At 38.3% G+C, this 24,334-nt stretch overlaps 1 protein-coding gene across 1 annotated transcript in view; it reads right to left on the reverse strand.

Annotated features, from left to right (window-relative positions):
- Positions 1-561: 561 nt before the first annotated feature.
- Positions 562-24,334, reverse strand: part of LOC131049125 (probable carboxylesterase Os04g0669500) — a 48,102-nt gene continuing 24,329 nt past the window's right edge. Inside the window, exons 5-6 of the mRNA XM_057983155.2 lie at positions 1,016-1,123; positions 562-896 (exon numbers count right to left, since the gene is read on the reverse strand). Of these exons, the coding sequence (XP_057839138.1) occupies positions 804-896; positions 1,016-1,123 (201 nt within the window). The 3' untranslated portion in view covers positions 562-803. The remainder of the gene's footprint in view (positions 897-1,015; positions 1,124-24,334) is intronic.

The raw sequence follows: 24,334 nt of genomic DNA on the forward strand, positions 1-24,334 counted from the left end.
AATTAGATTTGTTACTTGTACTAGGAACTATAGCTGAGAAATGTATGTTGATTTGTGAATACAGAGATTTACTGTAAGTGTTGGTTGCCAGGGAATAAAATGGTATTATGTACTTAATTCAAATGACTTAAATTTGATTTGACAGCAAGCACCCAAAAATCAAATATGAGAATATATAAAAAAAATTCTATATGAGAATATATAAAAAAAATATGATGCTACTGATTGAGAAAGTAATGCATAATGAAAATAAAAACAATTTTTAATAAGATTGAGAACTACAATGAAGTCAAATCTGATATGGAACAGATGATAACAAAAAGCAGTCAACAATGTTGATGTTAGTGATATGTCAAAAAACATGTACCTTGAGACCTTGGTTAACCGCTAACCATTTATAAAAAGAAATAAAATACTAATACCATCGTCCAACAGATTAATTTTACAACAAGAATCTGCTCAATACATACTACATTGCTGGACTAAATTTTCAAACATGTTCATACATCCTCTTTCACAATTCTGCATTCTTTAATTCTAATATCCTACATAACAAAAATCTAGCAAATCTTGTTTACTTTGTAACTAAATTATGTCGAGCTAAATATGCATACCACACAATGTTGTCAAGTATTTGGTCTGCATTGGAAAACACACTTTACAGAGCATTTATGTTAAAAAAAGCTTTTTTCACTTCAGAGATTGAAGCCAAATGTATATCAGTTTTCCAACCTAAGATGGTGGCAGTTTGGCATAAGCCAGCTGGTATTTAGTAAGGAAACAGTTTTACAATTCATAAAAAATCATTGAGAAGATGACTGTAAGCGATTCTTGATCCAAGATTGCAGAGAAGTCAATTCTTCTGAATTAAGTGAGTGGCCAAGACCAGGATAAGCCTGAGTAACCAGATAATCAAATCAGAATGCCTTCAAATTTGCCATGAAGATTCTTGAAATTGATGCATTGACAATTAAACAGTATGTATCAATGATACTAAAAATCCTAGTTCTTATACCTTGAACTGGCAATTGACACCAGCACGCTCAAGTAATGGTGGCCCAGCTTGGCCTGCACTGAATTCCACTACATTGTCACTCATTCCATGAGACCACAGAACTGGTGTCTGTAAAGAACACAAGTTACACAACAAATTGCACACCTTAGTGTTTGACCATCAGCTCTTCATAATGAACTGAGAAAATGAACACAAAAAACTAGAATAGAAATCAGTAACAAGAAAAACGAAAGTGGATATGAACGGATACTGGAGATAAATGAAGAGCACACGAATATACTAAGAATGGGCCGGGGGTGTGAATCAGTATATTAATGAACTTTATCCTTTTAAAACTTGATTGAATAATAGTAATGCCTTTAAAATATTAATCAACACATATGCAAGTTTTAACAAATAAGGACACCAAAGAACACAAAGTTTACGTGGAAACCCTAATAGGAAAAACCACGACAACAAATGCTTATATGAATATCTTCTTTTACAATATTTGTAGCCGCAGTGTTCCACAACCATTGGGGACGGGGAGACGGGGGGACGCAGGGACGGGGGGCGGGGACGGGGGGGACAGAGGGAAAAAGTTTCGGGGACAGGTTTCGGTGACGGGGGGACTTGGGCCTGGGAGGGGGAAACGCGTTTCCATGGAATACTGTTTGTAGGCACCAACCTACTAGAGGCACCAACCCCTCACTTTGTTTGTGAGCAACATACCATTGGAAGCACCAACATCCACTTTTAAATCTGTAGGCATCAACCCCTAATTCAATTTGTGAGCACCAACCCAATGGAAGCACCAACTCCCAATGTGAGGCAACAACCTCACCAATACGAGTTTCCACCTTAACAATGTTGCTATCTCAATGGATGATGGACAATTGCAAACTCCTCCATAAATTATATCTTCTTCAATAGATAACAAAATTCTATGCCTTCATAAATTTCCCTTCTTATTACCTTCTTAAATCTGCTCAAACTCTCTTCACAAGTCTGCTTAAAAATCTCTTCTCAAATCTGATATGAAGTTTCTCTTATATCTGCTTTAAATCCTACCCAAATTGTCTTCTTAACCTGCTATCAATATGCTGAATAATATCTTCAATCTTTTCTTCTAATCGGTGTGTATTTCTTTTGCATTCACTCAAACACCATACAATGTTCTTCACAAATCTGATATGATCTTTCCGTTTACAACCCTCTTAAAAACTGCTGTATATATTGATTGTCTTCAAGGCACACACACTACTCACAAATTCTCCTAAAATCTGTTCATAAACCTTCATAAACTCACTCACAATTTCCTCATAAATCTGCTCATGTAATCTTCATAGACCTGCTCATTAAGTCTTCACAAGTCTACATATATTCTTCTTTCAAATCTGCAATAATCTTCATACAATTTTTTTCCAACTTTCTGCAATACTCTTCATGTCCTTTTACATGCATTTCTGCGTTATATTGCTCTAGATCTGCTCTACTTAGAATGATATCTCATTGTATTTCATTGAGTAATACATACTTCTCACTTATCTCCACACTATATTATTCCTTTTTATATTCCCATCTTGAAATGAAGTGATGCATCTCTTTGAATAGAGATCTCTTTTCATAGACACAACCTTTGTTATGAAATGGTTATTGACTTCATTAATGTTAATCGATGCCTTTATTGAATTCTTTGGTAGCAATAACATTTCCATTCTTCATATATTAATTACTACTCTGTTTAATTGTAAACCTGGGCACTACATATTATACATCAATCTCTTTATATAAAGTTGGCACTTGGCCATATTGTATATGTAATGTCCCCTTCTCAGTGGTGAGAAGTTCAATTGGCCATTAGCCTATTCCGGAGATCCGTAGGCTAAATGGAAGCAAAAATTAGGGTTTCAAACTTTTGTGGAGGTTTGCAGGAGCTGTTTGATGATTGACAAATTGGAATTTTACAATTCAGACTGTGGATTCCTTCTGGGTTTTTTGAGAGCTTCGCAAGGGTGTGACATGCATTCAATTCAGAGAACTTTTCCGAACTTACTATTTTTAGTAAGTTGGAGGCAGCCGTCAGGAATTCTGGGTTTCCTAAGTTCACCCACGGGGTTCGAAGAGCAATCTTTTTTGTGATGTTTTCAGGACTTACTCTTTTTAGTAAGTACTATATCCGGCAGTACTATTTTTAGCAGTTCAATCCAGAGCTACAACTCAGTTTAGTTTTGGTGATTTCCAGTACTTCAGTTCCCGGCTCAATTTTGACAATAATCAGTATTTGAGAAGGTATTTTTAATATATTATTACCTTAGGCATGAGGTTTTAATATTTGATTATTTTATGTATGGAAGACTTAGGAAGGGAGAAAATATTAATTTTTATCCCGTCTGCTTGGGTGAATTATTTCACCTTCTTTGTGGACACCAAAGTGCAAAATCATTAATATTGTTTTATGAACTTTAAGTTATTCCAAAAGTTCGACTTAAGGGGGTCATGTTTTGACGCCATATACTAAGGGAGTAATATGAAATGCAATGCCTAAGGAGGTAAAATGAAATGTTAATGGAATTTGGGCATCATTTGAGTGGAATTTGAATTTGAATGACTGGTGAGAAGTTTTAAATATAGGCCTTGGGCTCTCATTTTGGTATCCATTTTCTATGATAACGAAGTGCTATCGAAATACTGTCAGACTCTTGCTTCAAGGAATGCATACCTCCTAGTGCCTTCAGTTTCGTACTTGAGAGATAGCACCTAGCTGAACTTGTGACTGTTTCTCATCCAGAGGAGCAGATTGAGGTCAATGAAGATGAAGATTTTTGTGGTTTTCTGATTTTTGGAGTGCTGTTAGTGTGTTCCCAGGTTGCCGTTTGCCAGTGTAGCTGAAGGTGTATGTAGTTCATAAGTTTCTATGTGGTTTCTTGATGGTTCTGGGTATTTGCTTGTCTTTTCCCTCTGCCTTGGGTGATTCTTCATGTAAATTTTTTAATGATTATTTGTGAGTAATGAATTTTATCTTGCAAGTCGAACTTTCTGCTATGTACGCCCTATGCTGGGAGGTGTTTGGGGTTGTGTGTTACGCGATTGTGCATTGTTAGTGTTGTTTCCCAGTTCTCCCTTTGGTCGCTTAATGTCTTGGGTCCTTTTGAGTGTGTTTTGGAGTTGTTTGGTTGTGATTTGAGTGAGATAGAAGAGTTTTGTGGGGGTTTAGTGTTGCTGGTCTGCATTTTCAGCCTGCTGTTCATATATATCAGATTTTGGTTTTCGAGGTTGGAGTTGTTTTTTCAAGTGTGTAAGTTCTTTGGTGTGGTGAGAAAGGTCTTGGTAATTAGTTGCAGCTGTTGGTCTGGTTATTAGCACTTGAATATCCGTTTAATTCATCTTGTAATGCTGGTTAGTAGTAATAACAGCAATTCTCTTGATTACTCTTAGTCCCACTACATAAGTGGAAGATGCTGGTTTTGCTGCCTATCTTCGATAGTAGAGATATAAAGAGACATTAAAAATTAAAATCGGATCTAAAAAAAACATTAAAAATTGTAGAAAAAGAGACAAAAACTATTTTTTTAAATAATTTCAGGGCATTTCCATAGCATAGAGATATAAAGAGCAAATAAAATAGAGTTTAACCTGTGAATTGTAGAAAATAATTTCTTGTTGTTTATATTCATATATTATTGATTACATAGGCAAGTAATCAGTTAACTTTTTAAGAGGGTAGTCACCAAATACACCAAATAGTTGTCTAAGTATTAACTAAGTCTATGAAGTAACTGATATCAAAAGTTAACAGACAAATAGTAAAAGTAAAAGTCATTTTGAAGTGATCCAAGAATTTCATTGTGATTGAGGCAAGGAGTTTTGTAGGGTTAATTCAATATTTTAGAAAGCTTATCAAATCATATTCCACAAGTACAATGATTTTTATCATAGCAACAAAAATCATTTGGGGAAAAAATCGGCAAACCAAAAGTATAAGATTTTTTGAAAAAATGGGTAAGAAATTGGATTTTTAAAAATCGTAAAAATTTGTAGAAAAATAGATACAAACTACTTCTTATTTAAAACTTAAGGGTATTTCCATAGCATAGAGATATAGAGAGTAAATAAAATAGAGTTTAACCCATGAATTGTAGAAAATAGATTTTGTTGTTTATATTCATGTTGCTGATTACATAGGCAAATATTCATTTAACTTTTTAAAAGGGCAGTCACCAAATACACCAAATAGTTGTCTAAGTCCGAGATCAAAGATTAGCTAAGTCTATGAAGTAGCTAAGATCAAAATTTATCAGACTGAGATCCAACTATTGTTAGGAATTTAGTAAAAGTGGAAGCTATTTTGAGGTGATCCAAGAATTTCATTGTGATTGAGGCAAGGAGTTTTCTAGGGGTATTAGCTAAGTCTATTAAGTAGCTGAGATCAAAATTTATCAAACAGAGATCCAACTATTGCTAGGAATTTAGTAAAAGTGGAAGCCATTTTGAAGTGATACAAGACTTTCATTGTGATTGAGACAAGGAGTTTAACCCATGAATTGTAGAAAATAGATTTTTGTTGTTTATATTCATATTGCTGATTACATAGGCAAATATTCATTTACCTTTTTAAAAGGGCAGTCACCAAATACACCAAATAGATGTCTAAGTCTGAAATCAAAGATTAGCTAAGTCTATGAAGTAGCTGAGATCAAAATTTATCAGACAAAGATCCAACAATCGTTAGCAGTTTAGTAAAAATGGAAGCCATTTTGAAGTGATCCAAGACTTTCATTGTGATTGAGGCAAGGAGTTTTCTAGGGGTAGTTCAATATTTGAGAAAGCTTATCAAATCATATTCCACAGTTGCAATGCTTTATATTCCCTGATGGCAATTGGTAAGTCTTTTATATGTGGTAGAATTCAACAAAAGGCATTTGTTTAGCTGAAGTAAAAGATTAGCAAGCCACTAATTTTGGCAATACCTAGCTTGCAACTACTATTTTAGGTAGAGACAAGTTTTAATGATTGTGTGTTGGAGGCTCTTTTATTACAACTATGTAAGCTTGTTTGTTGTCATTCAGATTTATTTCGTGGAGCACTTTAGATATATTGCTCACATAATGAATTGTATGTCTTTGTTTGAGCAAAAATTAACTATATCAATTATAAATTAAAAATCATATATCTATATCTACATATATAAAATATGTCTTTGAATGTTTAGTGTTGTGGTAGAAAAACTCCATTGGTGAGGTAGCCACCAAGGTTCAAACCCCTATTGGGCCATTGAGCTCGTCGGATTTCTACCTTTGTTGGGTTGTTGAGCTCGTGGGTTTGAACAAGTGTGGGGAGTGATGAACCCCCCGAAAATGGACAAAATAACAAACTTTTTCAACGTAGATTCCACATTTGATTCTGATTTTGTCTCAAACCAACCCTATTTCTAAGCAATTCAGTAATTCCATGCGTTTTTCTAGGGTTTTGCAAGTTTTTACAATGATTTTTTTCACTTTTTTGCCATTTCGGGGGTTTTTAACATTATTTTAACGTGATTTAAATGCAAAAAATCTTTCAAAATTGGGTAACACTCGGTCAACGATTTTTTCATGAATCGGGATTTTTTCGGGGAATAAATCGGCTAGCTCCAGGATTTAGGATTAATTGGGTATAATCACGATTTCTTGCAGACTATTGCTTCATTCAACTACTAACAGCTATCTATTTGGATTGTTGCTCTTAGTCCCACTTCATAAGTGGAAGAGGCTAGCTTGTCGCCTTTCTTATTTATTGTAACACTATCCTCCCGCTGAATAAGTGGTCGAGTTGATTGTAATATCATTTTCAGTCCTCCCACTAGATAAGTGGTCGAGTGATTGTTGTTATTTTCAGTTCTTTGGAATCTTGTAAATTGACCAGTTGCACCGCCAAACTATTGTAAAAGTTCTCTCACCCGCTGGACAAACGGAAGGGGCTGGCTTGCCGCCCAATATTGTAATTGCATTGTAATTTCCAGCAATTTATTGTGCTAACGATCCCCTTATCACCGTATGTTCTCACTTTCCCACATTGGGCTCTTGGTGATCAAAAAGTGGAAGGGTTACTTGTTGACGTGTTTTTTATGACGACGTCTAACACAAAATAAAGTTACCAACGGTCACCTTACTCTCTTATTTATTGTAACACTATCCTTCCGCTGAATAAGCGGTCGAGTTGATTGTAATTTCGTTTTCAGTCCTCCCACTGGATAAGTGGTCGAGTGATTGTTGTTATTTTCAGTTCTTTGGAATCTTGTAAATTGACTAATTGCACCGCCAAACTATTGTAAAAGTTCTCTCATCCGCTGGACAAACGGAAGGGGCTGGCTTGCCGCCCAGTATTGTACTTGCATTGTAATTTGCAGCAATTTATTGTGCTAATGATCCCCTTATCACCTTCCCACATAGGGCTCTTAGTGATCAGAAAGTGGAAGGGTTACTTGTTGACGTGTTTTTTATGATGACGTCTAACACAGAATAAAGTTACCAACGGTCACCTTACTCTCTCTTGATCAAAATTAGTCTGTATGCTAAGATTGCAAAAAAGTTCAAACGGCTAACTCCAAGGTTCCTTCAATGCATGGATGTGACTTAGTCAGTTGATGGGTTTGTTGTTAACCTAAGGGGCCTTACGCATTCGCTTGAAGAGGATAGTAAGTTCAAGATTTCTATACGAATGATTTGCAATAAAAGCTCTTTTTTTTGGGGGGGGGGATTTAAGATATGCGGAAAAGTAAATGAGGAAAGGTTTAGAGAACTAGGCTAAGGCTAATCTAATCCTATGAACACGGAGACGGAATTACTTATGCAAAATCCAACCATGCTTCGCTTTGTCAGCAATGCACAACTACACGAAGGCGGTGCAATCTTCAAAGTGTGTGTTAAAGATTTTCAAATCATCAATAGAAACCATCAAATTGAACAATCTCTATTGATAATCAAAGTTAAACATACACAAATAACGAAGACTCAAGCTAACTTTGCACAGTATGCAACAATCATCTGCACACCAAAAGTATGAGCACGAATCTTGCAACAAGCAATCCTATCAAATCCAGTCCATCTAATAACATGAAAGAAAATCTAATCTATGAAAAGAGTGAGACCATGCGAGCTCCAAAAACAACACAAGAACACACCAACAATAGAACAATGTATTAAGTGTTTGCTTCAAAAACTCTTAGCAACAATCTCAGACAATAATCTCTCCTCCTTTACAAATGAGGGGGGTCACCCCTTTATATAGGCTCCTGGCCTTGACCACATGCAAACCCTAAAGATTCCCCACTCAAGATACAACAAGGTGGGAATCAGCTATTAATGCCCACTAAGCCCATATACAATTATTCCAAAAGCCCAAAAATGGCGTCCATCAGTGCATTAAATGCACCCCACTACATCAAACATGCCCAAAATACAATAAACATTCCTATGCAAGAAATAAATGCCCATCATTCCCCATGCGACAGCTACATGCATAGAGAATATGCCATACAATCATTAATGAGACGGCTGCATGCAAGAAGAGTCCTCATGCATTCAACATGCATTGACCGAGCCGCCACTAAGAAAAAAATATTCCAGCAGTAAATATGCCGCCACTATTCAACCAAAAGATTTTCGTCCAAGAATGGACGACCATTATCCCATTCATTTATTGCATATGCAATGAATTTACTGATGACGACTTCCAGCTCTCCGATGGAGATACTTGGCACTTTTTCAATATCAAAATCCATCAAAGTAATTTCTTCCTCGCTCTTGGAAAAGAAGCTTTCCCATTCCATCATGATTTCTTGTGTCCTCTTCATTGTACTAGAAAATGAAGAAACATATGCAAAATGTTCCTTAGGGAATGAGCCTGCAAAAAAGAACTCGTGCAACTGAGATTTCAAGGAGTTCACTGTTACTCCATTCTCATTGATCTTCCTTGCGAACAATGCTTCAATTGCATTGATGATTTCTTCCCGCACCTTTCTGATCGAGTCCTTCAAAGTTAAAGACTCCATACTGAATTTATCAAAGGTGTTCTTTCCTAAGCAAACAATGCATAACCACTGGGGAAAGTCGTAAACCTTGTTCTCCTGAATTACTTTCCCATCAATTAGAATTTTCCTTGGAATCTTTGTCAGAACCCTGAGCTGCAGAATGGTTAAGTCCTGGTATATGTGAACATCTTCCCACAATCCTTCCGCTATCTCCAATTTGTTCAGAAGGGCTACGAATTTTGAATGAAGCTAAGCCAAGTCCTTGATGAATTTTCCCGCTTCAATGTAAACATACTCTATCCACTCCCTGGAATTTTGTGCCATTGCTCTAATTACTTCCACATCATCAACAACTTCCTTAGGAAGGGAAGGAGGAATGAATGAAGGACTTGCCTCCCTGAGTGGTCATTTAAAAATTCTGATGTACTCGCATAAAGCTTTATTTTCTTCCCTCAGCCTCTTGCATTTCACCTTTGTCTTCAACATCTTTTCTTTCATGGTCATGGAAGATCCTTTGAAGTCTCCAATTACTTGTCCCGTGGAAGCAGGACCAAGATCAACCTATCTGATAACATAATCTTCCTGCCTGATTTCATTCCTGTCCTTATCCACTGCAGGCTCAGCAATGTGCAGGGTCCGAGATCCAGATTCATCCCTCACAACCTTAGAAAATGTTCGGGGAGCCTTCCTTTCTGCTGGCTGATCCATCCTCTTCAACAAATCTTCTAATTCCTGAGCTAGATCGATTTCGTTTTTTGGTTCCTTCCTCAACCTCTCTATCAGCTAATCAGGAGCGGGAATGGAGTGACTATGGATTTCCATGTGCTCTTGCTCCTGTGATTCTTCCCCCATTTCGCCAAGGATGGCTTCCACGAAGCTATCCTAACGAGTCTCTTCCTTGAGTGGAGGACTTTCTTGTCTTTGACTTCTTGGCTAATTAGGTCTATGTGAAGCACTAATGCTGAGTATATCTGGTGTTGGAGTATTAACTGGAGGTGGATCTACTGGATGTGCAAACATCTCTACCTCATGTACACTGGAAGAACTTGTCAGTGACTGCACCCTTTCTACCCTTGCTCTCTTTTGCGGAGGTTCTTCCTATCGCACCTCTTGTTGAACTTCCTGTGCAACTTCCTGCTAGATATCTTTCTTCCTTGCCGTTCTTGGTCTCTTCTGAGCACTTATCAATATCAATTTGAACTTCTCCTTTCGCCTGGGCTTGTGAAGATCCTTCAGCTGTTTCACTATGGGAATCTAAAATTCCCATTAGCTGAAATGTCAAATGAACATTTCCTTCCGTCAACTTCCTTATCTGCCAATCAACCTAGTGCTTGGTGAATTTTAACACCAGCCTAGCCAGGACATTTAAATCATCAATTTCAGGCTCCGACCAATCTGGCAACTAAATGAGCTGATCTTTCACTTTCTCAAATTCAAGTTGCATTAAATCCGAATCCTATTTCACCTAATCCGGCACTTGGTAAATTTCACTTATCCTGATGGTGTCAAGGGGCAGTCTAGAATGCATTTTCCTCCAAACTTCAAGGTCATCCTCAGCACTTTCCCAATAATCTTCTAATTGAAATTTGTGTATGAATTTCACGCCAGCAACCTTCCTGATTTGGCAATAAGGATCATACTGAGCTCTGGATGTATAAAATGGTAAGCGATAGAATGCTAACTCCTCTGCTGCACTCTCAGCCGCTTCCAAACCTAGACACATTTCCATGAAATCACCTAGGACAACTGGGAATTCAATGGACTACTTCTTCTTTTGTAGCTGATCATAGGCTGTTAACTGCCTCATGAGTTCCAACAGTATGAATTTGTCTGATGGATACCTTGGCAACTTGTATGACTGAAATGAGAATCCTTGTGTCCTGATGTAGGTGAATTTTGGAAACTATAAGAACGTGGCTCCATACTTCTGAACCAAGGCCCTTGCTTGCGGTGACACCCTTACGTGCAATTGTTTCTGCATGAGCCGCGTCAAGTACATAGTGAAAGTGTCATTCTCCAGCCTGTAAGAACTAACATTGTGAAGATGCAGCTGAGGATAACACTCATGCACTTTCAATTGTGTTGGTCCGCAACCCATGATTCCACTCGCTGGCAGACCATCAAATCCTCCCCTTCGTGCAAGCATATAGATTACGTAGGATCTCATGAAGAAGGATTGAGACTTTCTTTCTTTCAAGTTCCTCAACTGTTCCTGCAAGTAATGACTAATCAATCCGGCCCAATCAACTAGCCCATTTGCATTCATGATCTCGCCAATGTAGAAGAACATCCATGTTTCAAAATTCACAATATGTGAACATCCCATTACCCTTCTCAGCATCTTTATCAAGTCCACATATTCTTGTTTGAACTCAAAGATAGTGAGTCTTTGGCATTTTGGAAATATGTGGCCTGGGCTTCAGCAACCATTGCTTGTTGATCATGTCAACACACCTGGCAGGACCTGCGTCATACACTGCCTGAGCTCCGCTGATAGTCCTGTACATCATGGAATGGTGTGAAGGAATTCCGAAAGCTTCACCAATTGACTCTGGAGTCAATGTCGCCAGCAGCCTGCCATCTGACGTTGAAATTGTCTTCCGCTCCCGATTATAATGCTTTGCACACTCCAGAATCAAATCTGGACATTGAATATTAGAAGGAAAACCAGTTGCCGCAACAATTTCACTCTTGACAAACTTGACAATCGTTGGTGATGGATTATGTCCTGCTGTCCCGAACATTCTGATCTTAAAGGCAGCCAGGTTGAATGTGCCCAAATTTGTATCGCTGATTTCCTTCTATCTGGAATTCATCTGGGAACTAGGAAGGAAGCCTTTCATCTCTGCCTTGATCAATGCTTGCCTGGTGATGGTAGTTGTCTTGCTTGATTCCGCCATCCTGAAAAGCACCTTGAAAATGATGAAAAATTGACTAAGTATGACCTTTCTTCACTTTTCCAATTCTTCTTTCTCAAAACCTGCACGTGAGAAATGAAATACTTCTCCATCCTTGTATAGAATTCTTCAAGTCGTACTGCTAAGTTAGGATGCATTAATTTGGCAACTGAATTTATTATGCGTCATACTTTCCCAATCACTACGCCATGCAAATGGAACTTCCCTTGTAATTGAGTTCGAATTTGGAAGTTTCACTTAATACACATAGTTATGCATCATACTTAGAATATTCCCTTTGCCAACTCATTAACTTTCCATTCTTTCAAATTTCGAAGGGAAATTGGAAGATTCTTCAAGATTCGCTTGATTCTCCATCCTAGCTTGACTTTTCCTACTTCAGAGGGAATTTTCCATGCTTCTTCGACATCCCCTATTTTTTAGGGATCCTCCTAAAATTTAGAAGCCGGGTCCATCAGATATAGAAATATCTCACGATTTCAAATCCATGTAAATTTCCAAATTCTGATAAGATTCGGTGTCTAAAAATGGAAATTTCAAAAAATTTCCAGAGGGGATTTGTGTTTTTCATTCCTCCTTGACCCTTGAATTTTCATGCCTTGACAATTTTTTGAGTTTTCAAGCTTAAGCATGGAATTCATGGCGGAATTCATCACTTCCTTGATTCTCCTTGACTTGGCCATTTCAATCGTTCTTTTCTAAGCCAAGGTGCAATTCTCCTAAGGCAAGGAACTCACAACTTCTTCAATTCTTCTTGCACATTTCATTTTGGCGCCTTATCCGAGTGTTGGGGCGGAATTTTCACCAAGGCATGGATTCTTGCAAAATTTCAATTCCTCCATGCACACTCCATTATTGTGCCCTTCCTTGTCTTTGGGCGGAAATTCTTCATGGAGGAGGAATTCATGATCTTGCCTATCCTTCCTTGACCCTTCCATTTTGGCGCCCTCCTTCACTTTTGGGCGCTATTCTTTACTATGCATCTTCATAATTTCCACGCCCTCCATGGAATGTCCATTTTGGCGCCCTTCTCTAGCTTGGGGCGGATTTTTTATGGTGAGGAAGAATTTAGCAACTTTGGATTTTTTCCTTTGCTTCCCTTGGTTTTGTGCCTTCCATCATCGTTGGGCGCCATTTGACTTGGCCATGGAATTTCAACATTTCCATGGATTCTTTGTACCCCCCAATTTAGCGCCCTCCACAGTGCTTGGGCGGCATTTTTCACTTGCCATGGAATTCAATGTTTTCAACGCTCTCCATGTTGACCTCATTCTAGCGCCCTTTGACCCTTTTGGGCAAGCTTTTGGTGGTGAGGACGAATTTGGCAATTTTTGTCCATTCTCCATGAGTGTGCTATTTTGGCGCCCTCCTTCACTTCTAGGCGGCATTTTTGCTTTGGTCAAGGATTCATCAAGTTTCCATGCATTCCAAGGACCCCCCAATTTGGCGCCCTCCACAGTGCTTGGGCACTATTTCACCTAGGTGAAGGAATTCACAATTTTTTTTCCTCCTTCCATGACACTTGAGTTTTGGCACCTTCCTTCCATGTTGGGCGCAATTTTGACTAAGGAATTCATTGATTTCTCATCTTTCCATCTCCACCCGAGTTTGGCGCCTTGGATTGCAATTTGGCATGGGTGAAGGAATTTCACTTGTCTTGGATTCTTCATGAACTTTGATGAATTTCTGAGCTTCTTCCGGATCAGGTTACCATATATGGATTTGAGGTGATTTCCCGGACACAGACAAATTTCTCGAGCTTTCCACTTCAGGAATGGGCTTTCAAGACTCGGCCGTTTTTTGACTCTCTCTGTTTGCTTTCTGATTTTCCAAAATTAGAAGTAGTCGTGAATGCTTGGCCTTCATCACTTTGTCTAAATGGTCCTGCCAAAAATGAGCTTCCAAAAATAGAAACCTTTAGAACGTCAGCGTTAGACTCCTAGAACAGGACACAGAATGACTTTCTATAAATAGAAACTTACTAAAAATAGAAATTACTAAAAAAAGTAAGTTTGATTTTTGGCAAAATAACTCATTCCGGGACTCAGTAAAATCCCTAAAAATAGGAACTTTCTAAAAATAGAAAGTTGCTTTGTTTTGGCTCAAATTTTACTGGTAGGTTACTTGAAGGGCCCTGATTCTAGTTCCATGTTCAGTTTTTCCAAAACCCTAGCAGAAAACCCTAAAATCTAGGACTAAAGGCAGAAACCCTAAAATTGACGAAACAGGCCCTAGACTTCACCAAAATCACTCAAACGAAAAGCAAACCTAACCAATTTGACCCCACTCACTCGCAAAGCGGAAAGACTGACGAGATTGCCACCAAAAGACCCCAAAAACCAAAACAAAAGACCGAAAGGGCCTACAAAGTAGGGGGTCCCCATCCGGGATGGGGTGATGTGTGATTAGGTCACAACATTACTTTCAGCAATGTTGGATTATCATTATCTAACCCTAATGGGTGTTTGTGTTGATTGTAATTGTGAAAAATCAAAAAAAAAAATAAGGGGTATGTTTCAGTAGACCACAATGCCCTCAGGAAAAGATCTTGAAGGCAAGACATTAATTTTCAGACTTTCTCCTCTTAGCGGCTACCCAATCACAATTAATATGTGATCAATCAAGCAGTATTTTCTAGTTCTTTCGAGAATACAGTCATCTCATTCATGATGTCCAGATCTTCTTGTTTCCTTTACCTGATATTTAACCTTGCCACATAGATCATTACTTTTACCTTTTAAGCAATCTTTAGAAAGACTCACTTCTTCTCTAATGCAAACTCTCTATTTTACGTCTAAGAAAGAGCCTCTCAAACTATCATGACTTATATTGGATAGATGCTCAAATCATAATAACCTTTATACAAATCACACCATTTGGAAGATATTATTAATTTATTTTTGAGTGAATTAATCAATGGTTCTTGTGAAGTTGGCCATATTGAGACTTATAATCGCTGATCACTCGTTGTGTTGGTTGAGTTCCTGCCATAAAGGAAGTCAACAATATTGTAAAAGCTTGGTCGCCTTAATGTTTGCTAACTTAATCATAAGACCTTATTAATTGTTTCTTCTCCTTAATAAAAGATTGCTGCATTTTAACGCTTCTTAATCAGTGCCATATATAACTGGCTGAGCATATTAATCACTTTGTCTAATGAATTTGCTATTTGACTTCTAATCACTCCAGTCACTCTTTAAACATATCTGTCTGAACCCGCTGTCTTCATTATTCTTTCATGTGTAATCACTGTATACTGCCTTAAAATCAAATGCTTGTATTGGACAATCACCTATCTTTCAATATATTAACTGTTGTTTGTTCTAAACAGCAAACGTCTTAATATAGTCGCTGTCTTTAAACATGAGTCTTTTTTCTCCTTATTTAAGTGTCACTGCTGCTCATATCAAATATCATCGCTGCTTTTATTAATCTCTCCCTTGTTAATATTATTTCAGATACTAATCATTTTCTAAAGTTCCTTTAGCATATGTGATTCTTTAGCATCTTGTATTTGATTACGAGATCCACCATAATGATCCATTACACACCATGTCATCACTTTTTACAGTGATGTAGTCTTTGCCTCAATTCTCTCTTTTTAATCTTCTAAATGTTGGATTTCAAATGGGCAAATTCTTTCTTTCAATTGTTCCAATCAGATGTGGCTCCAAGACAATTCTCTTGATTCAAAACTGCCCTCCATTTTCTATTGCCTCTCATATGTCTCCCTTATCTGTTCCTTGTTTGTACATAGTCAAACCATAATTAAGTGGACTCTTCTTGACTTCCTCTTCACATAGAAATCTCTTCTTGTCATAATACGTCTTTAAAACATTTTCTATTAATAACAATTCTTGAATGGATAATACGCTCTCCTTTAACATTAACAATAATGATGGCAATTGTTATGTCTATCAATCTTTGCACTATGAACGCTTGACATCAATGACAACATTTCCAACAATGTACTTAGACACCTTAACTTTGACATCAATGGCAAAGGGATGTAACTAACTTCTTTCCTTCATGGTGTGATTCTTTCTTTGATGCTCCCCCTGTCTATAAGGCTCCCCCTTGCTTTAATACTCCTTTCTCTTAGTTTCTTGATCTTTTGTATTTTGATATGCTTGAGTGACAAACTTCTCTCTTGACATCAATGCCATCATTCTTTTTTGTTTGAATCTTTCCTTACATAGACACAATCTGCAATCTTCATGTATTCACTGGGTGAACACTACCACCATCAGATTTTTCCAAGCTGAAGCCCTTGAGAACACCAATAAGATGATCCAACGCACAAACTCTTAGAATGGCACTTCCTTGCTTTCTCCAATTCCTTCCTTAAGGAGACAACTTCAAGATCTAGTTTATCACAAGCCAATTCCTTTGCCTTGAACTGATCTTTCATGACTTCCTCAATTCGTTGGGCCCCTTCTAGTTGGACTTTTAGGTCTTCAATAATTTTGTTTGACTTTTATAGGGCTTCAAAAACTTCTTGAATTTATATCTTGTTTTTGCGATCCTCTTCTTTAGTTTCTCATTTTGTTTGTGTTCATAGAGAAGTTCTTCCTCTTCTTCATTGCATGCCTCATTCAGTTCTTCTTCTTCTTCATATGTGTTGGATCCTTCTTTGAACCTTACATCAAAATGAGCTTCCTTCGCATCCAGTTCGTTTTTTCAAGCTATTGCTTGGATTATCTTCTTCTAACTCTATATCAAGATTCCCTTCCCCTTTTATCTTCTCCTTTCTTTCACTCACAAGGTCATCTCCATTTGTGATGATGTCATTTTCTATTGCCATGTGCTTTCCAAGTGCCACCTCATCACATATGCTACCTTCTATGTTATCACTTATATCTGGTGTTTATTCATCAATTTTTTCCTTTTCGTTTTCCCATATGTGCTCACAAGATATACCTTCAAGCGGTTAGGCTTTACAGAAGGAACCCATTGTGATACCAATTGAAGAGCACACGAATATACTGAGGGGGAGAGGGGGGGTGGGGGGTGGAGGGAGGGGTGTAGGGGAATCAATATATTAATGAACTTTATCCTTTTAAAACTTGATTGAATAATAGTAATGCCTTTTAAATCTTAATCAACACATATGCAAGTTTTAACAAATAAGAACACCAAAGAATACAATGTTTACGTGGAAACCCTAATGGGAAAAACCACGACAATAAATGCTCATATGAATATCTTCTTTTACAATATTTGTAGTCACCATCCCACTGGAAGCACCAACTCCCACTTTTAAATCTGTAGGCACCAACCTAATAGAGGCACCAACCCCTAGTTCAATTTGTGAGCACCAACCCACTGGAAGAACCAACTCCAAATGTGGGGCAACAACCTCACCAATACGAGTTTCCACCTTAACAATGTTGCTATCTTAATGGATGATGGACAATTGCAAACTCCTCCATAACTTATATCTTCTTCAATAGATGACAAAAACTCTTTCTATGCCTTCACAAAATTCCTTTCTTATTACCTTCCTAATCTGCTCAGCCTCTCTTCACAAGTCTTCTTAAAAATCTCTTCTCAAATCTGATATGAAGTTTCTCTTATATGTGCTTTGAATCTTCCCCAAATTCTCTTCTTAACCTGCTATCAATATGCTGAATAATATCTTCAATCTTTCTTCTAATCGGTGTGTATTTCTTTTGCATTCATTCAAACACCATACAATGTTCTTCACAAATCTGATATGATCTTTCCATTTACAACCCTCTTAAAAACTGCTGTATATATTGATTGTCTTCAAGGCACACACACTACTCACAAATTCTCCTAAAATCTGTTCATAAACCTTCATAAACTCACTCACAATTTCCTCATAAATCTGCTCATGAAATCTTCATAACCTGCTCATAAAGTCTTCACAAGTCTACATATACTCTTCTTTTAAATCTGCAATAATCTTCACACAGATTTTCTCCAACTTTCTGCAATACTCTTCATATCCTTTACATACATTTCTATGTTATATTGCTCTAGATCTGCTCTGCTTAGAATGATATCTCATTGTATTTCATTGAGTAATACATACTTCTCACTTATCTCCACACTATATTATTCCTTTTTATATTCCCATCTCGAAATGAAGTGATGCATCTCTTTGAATAGATCTCTTTTCATAGACATGACCTTTGTTATGAAATGGTTACCAACTCCATTAATGTTTATGGATGCATTTATTGAGTTCTTTGCTAACATTAACATTTCCATTCTTTCATATATCAATTACTGCCCCTCGACCCCACGGGGGCGCTGCCCCAGACCCCAGTTTATTTGTGAGCTACAGTACACTTGTTGGAGTTGGGCGAAGGGCATTAGAGATGTCATGGTAAGTGTTGTGGTTGTCCGTACTGTGAGAAAGAAGCCTGCAGCTAAGCATTGGCGGGGAAGCCATAAGCCGTAGAGGGAGACGGATTTGGAGGTTGGGAACAAACAAAGTTTGAGGGAAGGCATTGCAGGTCCACGCAGTTGTATGACACCAGGGAGTTGTTCAGTTCAGTTATTAGCCTTTGGAGAGTGTGATGGAGGATTTGAGGTGTCTCTTAGCCTTTGTGCCAGCGGGTTGTGGCCACCTCCAAGCAGGAATGGTACGCTTTGAGGAACTTGGAGTATGTCTCGGCTGGACGTGAGGTTGCCTTGGTGGATGCAGAGAGGGCTCGGGAGGAGCTGACCACCAGGTTGGAGGCAGTACTAGCGTGAGACGTAGCTCAGCGTACCCAGGAGTTGGATGCCGAGAGGGCAGCGCGGGTGGCTATCTAGGACAAATTGGCTAGGGAAGACAGAATCATTTGAGTAGCAGTTGGTGGAGGCTAAGACTGAAAAGCGTGTTTTGCAGACAAGTTTGGTTTAGGCACAGGAGGACTTTGATGTCAAAAGAAGCAATAATGGTGAAATCTGCACTTGAGCATCAGATGGTAGCAGAAAAGGGTTTTCAAGCAAGGACGCAGGAGGTGTATAAGTTCCAGGCTCGACTGGCATCAGCAGTTCTGTTTAATGTCATTTCTATTTTGTATTAAGTCGTTCGGAGACGACTTCTTTTCTTTTGGGGGTGATGATGTTGGCGGCAATATTGTACACGGAAATAAAACTAGTTAATTAAGTTGTAATTGTGTTGGTTAGTTGGCAACCGAGGGGTGGTAGTTGCGGTGCGACGGTTGGCACTCGCACCCCCTCGGCATCTTTATATACTTCCGAATGTAACTTGTGTAGGACACTTATGAATGGAATAACATCTCTTATACTTGTTTGATATCTATGGCGTTATTCTGCATTACGTGCTTTATGTTTTAAGCTATTCACCCGAGAGGGTAAACATCCATAACGCCAACTAAACTCAATGCTACAAACAAATGCCAAGAAAAAAACTAACCCTGTGCTCTCCAAGATCTTTGGAGTCCCCTCACCAATACCAATTAGCCTATGAGAACTCAGGAAATGGGCTAATGGTCACCAAGCTGACTAGGCTTGAGAAGAGGACATTACAGTATACTAATCCAGAATTTCTTACATTCATTCTACAAATTTTGTAGATTAATACACTAATTTGCAATTTGTCCTCCAATCTTCCTGGGATCCAAATCAGCAACTCTTGGAAATCCTTGTATACCAATATGTTCCCAAACAATACGGTAACATTGTTTGAAAATTTATACCAATGAGAAAACAATAACTCGAACTCAAACCACCAACATTGATAAACATGTAAGTAAATAGTTGGGTTTGTAGGCTAACTATAGAGGGTGTTATCCAATCCTGCTGAATGGCACACAAAACAGAGTCAATATCAATCATTGGTGGCAGAAGAAAAGAAGACTTTGTAATAATTTCAAAATCAACCACAAATAGCAAATAGGATTGGCTATTGCAAGGTACAGCTTAGCATGTGAGTTCCTAAGAAAGTTCTCATAAAGTAAAGACCAAGTAAATATATGTAAGGATGAAGGGAAATAATCAAAAGCAAAAAGAGCAAAATCACTCATTGGACACCACGTACCTCATAGCTTGGAAGATGAAGTAAATATTACAAGAACAGTAATATTAGACATTGAACGAAAAAGAAAAAAAAAACTAATACCTTTTGTTGAGTTTTGATCAGATTTGAGTATGCGGGGAATTTTAAATTTTAGTTGTGCTTTGTTCTCAATCTAATATTAATATATGATTGGTCTGAATATATCTTTGTTCTTGTCACAGAATATATATTCAACCTGTCTGTGGTATATGAATATGGATATCGATCTGCAGTAAGTGTTTGCACGATATCCAGAAGTATGTCAATACAGTCTGATGTGATTCCTATGTTGATCTGCAGATCCACCGTATGCAGAAGTATATTTCTTGTTGATCAATGAAGGTATCTGTTATGCATAGTTTGAGATGTTGTTCCTTCGATATGCTATCGAACCAATACAATATGCGGTTGGCACAATATGCAGAAAAGTATTCTACGATACTTATCTATCAACTACAGTTGTCTATCACCGATTGCTCTATGCTCGATCTGAAACAATAAATATGATTTGCTGATGTCTATAAACAGTCTGATTGCCACCGTCTGTGATTCTAATCTCCCCATTTTTTTTTCAACAATGAAGGCAAGACTGATTATATGAATGCCCTGAAGGGAGTCGACTATCCTCAGGAGGATGCGACTGTAGTTAAGAGTCGCAACCTTCCAATAGGGTGACGGGATATATTAATTATTAGTTTGTTATGCATTAACTATTGCTAACTAATGATCAATCGGATATACCACTTTAGCACAATATTGTTTGTTTATTAATTCCTTATTAAGCATACACATCGGTTAAGGTATAGCTGTGGTTAATCATGAATAATCAAAATACAAAATGTGTAAGGCCGATAGGCCATTCACACATTTTGTTCTGCAGAGTTGGTTAGAAGGAGACCGACTGACGCTATATCACTAACACTCCCTCTTGGCTAGGGAGGAATCCTTCTTGATCTTCACAAGTCACATCACCTCATTGTGATGACTAACACAATGTCTCTCCTCATGTGAATGAGAGAAGCTTATCACCTCACCATGATAACATATCACTTCATCATGATGGTTGACCACAAGGGCTACATCCATATGTGGGAAGGAGAGATATCACCTCACCGTGATATCAACCATCATGGCTTCTCCATAGATATCACCTCACCGTGATATCAACCAATATGGCATATCCATAGACATCACCTCACGTGACATCCACCATTATGGTTTATACATAGATATCACCTCACATGATATCAACCATTATGGCATATACCATAGACATCACCTCACATGACACCCACCATTATGGTTTATACATAGATATCACCTCGCGTGATATCAACCATTATTGTGAAATCGTCACCTCACAATAATGGTGAGATGTACAAGTGTTCATCATTGTGAGATCGTCACCTCTCAATGATATTCACCATGGCTCATCCAGAGGGTAAACACACAAGTACAATAAAATCATCGCGGACTCTCTTACGTGATGTTTGTCATGGCGTCACACACATGACATCCACCATGAACCATATCAGAGGGTGTAGATAAGGGCTTTCACCTTAAGTCTCCCTCAAAGAGAAATGCAATAACAAGAGTTTACACTTTAAACATCTTATAAAAAGAAGAATACATTAGTACAAAAAAAATATAAACAAATCAATGATGCTAAGACTCAATCTCAACTAGGGCTTCATTTTCCACCATACCAAGTTTACCTCGAAAGTACACAAACTTTATTCTGAAGAGAGGCTTGGTGAGAATGCCTGTCATCTGCTCATTAGTACTAATGTATCTTAACTGAATAACATACCTTTCCACCATGTCTCTAACATAGTGATACTTGATCTCCACATACTTTGACCTTTCATGAAATACAAGGTTGGAGTCTGCATCACTCTTGGTGTATTTCAAGCTCACCAAGTATTCATCTGTCCAAGAATATCATGACTTAGGAGTCAGCATAAAGGCCTTCCAGCCTTACATACATGGGGCTCCATCCCATGAATCATAGTCCTTTGACAGATCACTAGAGAAACCATCTTGACATGGTCCACTCCCTCTAAACCAATATGACCAAGATCCTTGGATATCAATCGAAGCACATCCTATTAGTTGCTCCCTCTGTCACGGAAGCATCCCCTGCTCACATGGTCCCAATCATGGAAGATATCTTGCTTCAAGAGACTCTCATCATCTGGTATGATCCTGTTGTGACCATTTCACACATCGCCCCATTGCAAATGGGGACCCCCTCTTTTTGCTCGTTTTTCGCTCGCTTTTCGCTTCGCTTTTAGGATTTTGTTAGTTAGTCAGTTGTCTGGATTTAGGGTCTACCCTTAGGGTTTTAATTAACGTCTTTTCAAGCCAGAATCCAGTCAGTTTTGAGAGCTTTTGAGCTTCCTTTTCTAGGATGCAAACTTTGAATGCAATGATTTCGCCAAATTGGTCTATTTTCAATTGGAATTTTGAATGCAGAGCTTAAATTTGTCTAAGTGTTGAAGGTGAAATGTGAATTTTGTCCAATTGACTAATTTTGACCAAATTTTGACTTTTTTGATTTTTGATCCCAGGCATTGAGAATGATTTGTTTTCGCCTCGTGAATTGATAAAATGTGTAAAATCATGATATTTTGGCCTGTAGGAGCAAAATCGCTCCTGTCCCTCAGTGAAGGACCGGAGCTCGTTTTCAAATATCTTACTATTCCTGCAGGACCAAGATGAATTTCGAGTTGGAAGTGATCAAGGAAGGCGTGATCTTTCCGTTGAATATAAATTGAAGATTTTCACGAACACAGAAATACCTCCAGGAGAAAAATCGCTCCTGTCCCTCAGTGAAGGACCGGAGCTACAGATCAAATATTGCTTTGTCCTTGCAGGATTCCAACGACTTAACAATTTGAAGAGGTCCAAGGGAAGATGTTTTATCAAATGAATATAACTTGAAGAGCAAACATGAAGAAAAATGGTCCAGAATGCCAAAATCGCTCCTGTCCCTCAGGAAGGGACCAAGGCGAAATACATTATAGCTCCCGTCCCTCTCCAAGGGACCAGAGCGATATTCTTCATAGGACAAAATTCAGGCAAAGATCAAGGCAAGTTTGTGTTTGATGGCAAGGAAGACGATGAAATGAACTCATTGAAGACAAATTGAAGATTTTGAAACGTCAGCAAGGACCCAAAATGCCTAGTTCGCTCCTGTCCCTCAGGAAGGGACCAGAGCGATTTTTGTTATGCATGATTTTCTTGTCCAGTTTCAATCGATCCCAAGGCATGGATGAATGGAAGGGCGCATTACGAACCCGTTGAATATAACTTTGAAGGTGATACAGTGAAATGAAGACCACAAGAGCTAGAATCGCTCCTGTCCCTCTCCAAGGGACCAGGGCGATATGATGGTGATATTGCTTCTTATTCAAGTTTAAAACCGTTCCTCCAAGATCAAGACCTTCCAAGATGAGGAACAAGGAGGCAAGGACGTTTCAAGGCATTTCAATCAAGCACAAGTTACCAAGGTCATCACATTGAAGGAATTTGCACTCTAAGACCCAGTTCGCTCCTGTCCCTTAGGAAGGGACCAGGGCGATATTTCCATAAAGGCATGAATTTCAAAAGACAAGCAAGTGTCAAGCTACCAAGAGAATCGAAAGGACGTCATTTCACGCATTGAAGATAATTGCAAGTTGAAGAAAACAAGAACAAGCTCACAATGTTGAACTTCGCTCCTGTCCCTCAGGAAGGGACCAGAGCGATATTGGGTATATTGATCAACTTATGCAAAAATGACGTTAAGACAAGACTTCACAAGGTCGTAAGGGGTTCAAGGTGTCTATTGAAGGTGATATATCAAAGTTTGGAATGTCCAAATGTTGTCAAACAAGCTAAAAAGCTCATATCGCTCCTGTCCTTTGGACAAGGACCAAGGTGATTTCATCAAAAACACTCATACTCCTTCAAAGTCAAGGCAAGGCGAGGATGGACAAGGTAAAAGACGCCATTTGGAAGGCAATAAACGATGAACAAAGGTTAGATGTTTACGAATTTGAGCCAGGACATGGAGATCGCTCCTGTCCCTCTCCAAGGGACTAGGGCGATGTTAGCCAAAACACATGATATCCTTTGAAAATCACGTTAAGATAAAGACGCACAAGGTTTTAAATGGCATTTGGAAGATGATACAAGGAAAAGTTCATATCAAGATGGAGAATTTCAAGCAAAAACCTTAGGATCGCTCCTGTCCCTCTCCAAGGGACAAGGGCGATGGTACATCCAAAACCACTTATGCGCACATGCAAGGCGATCTAACTTGAAGGACCCGATAAAATGGGTGATTTGAACGTGGAAATGAAGAAGTTGAACGTGGAAGTTACAAGAAT

Source organism: Cryptomeria japonica, chromosome 3, assembly GCF_030272615.1.
Source record: "Cryptomeria japonica chromosome 3, Sugi_1.0, whole genome shotgun sequence".
Lineage (NCBI taxonomy): Eukaryota > Viridiplantae > Streptophyta > Pinopsida > Cupressales > Cupressaceae > Cryptomeria > Cryptomeria japonica.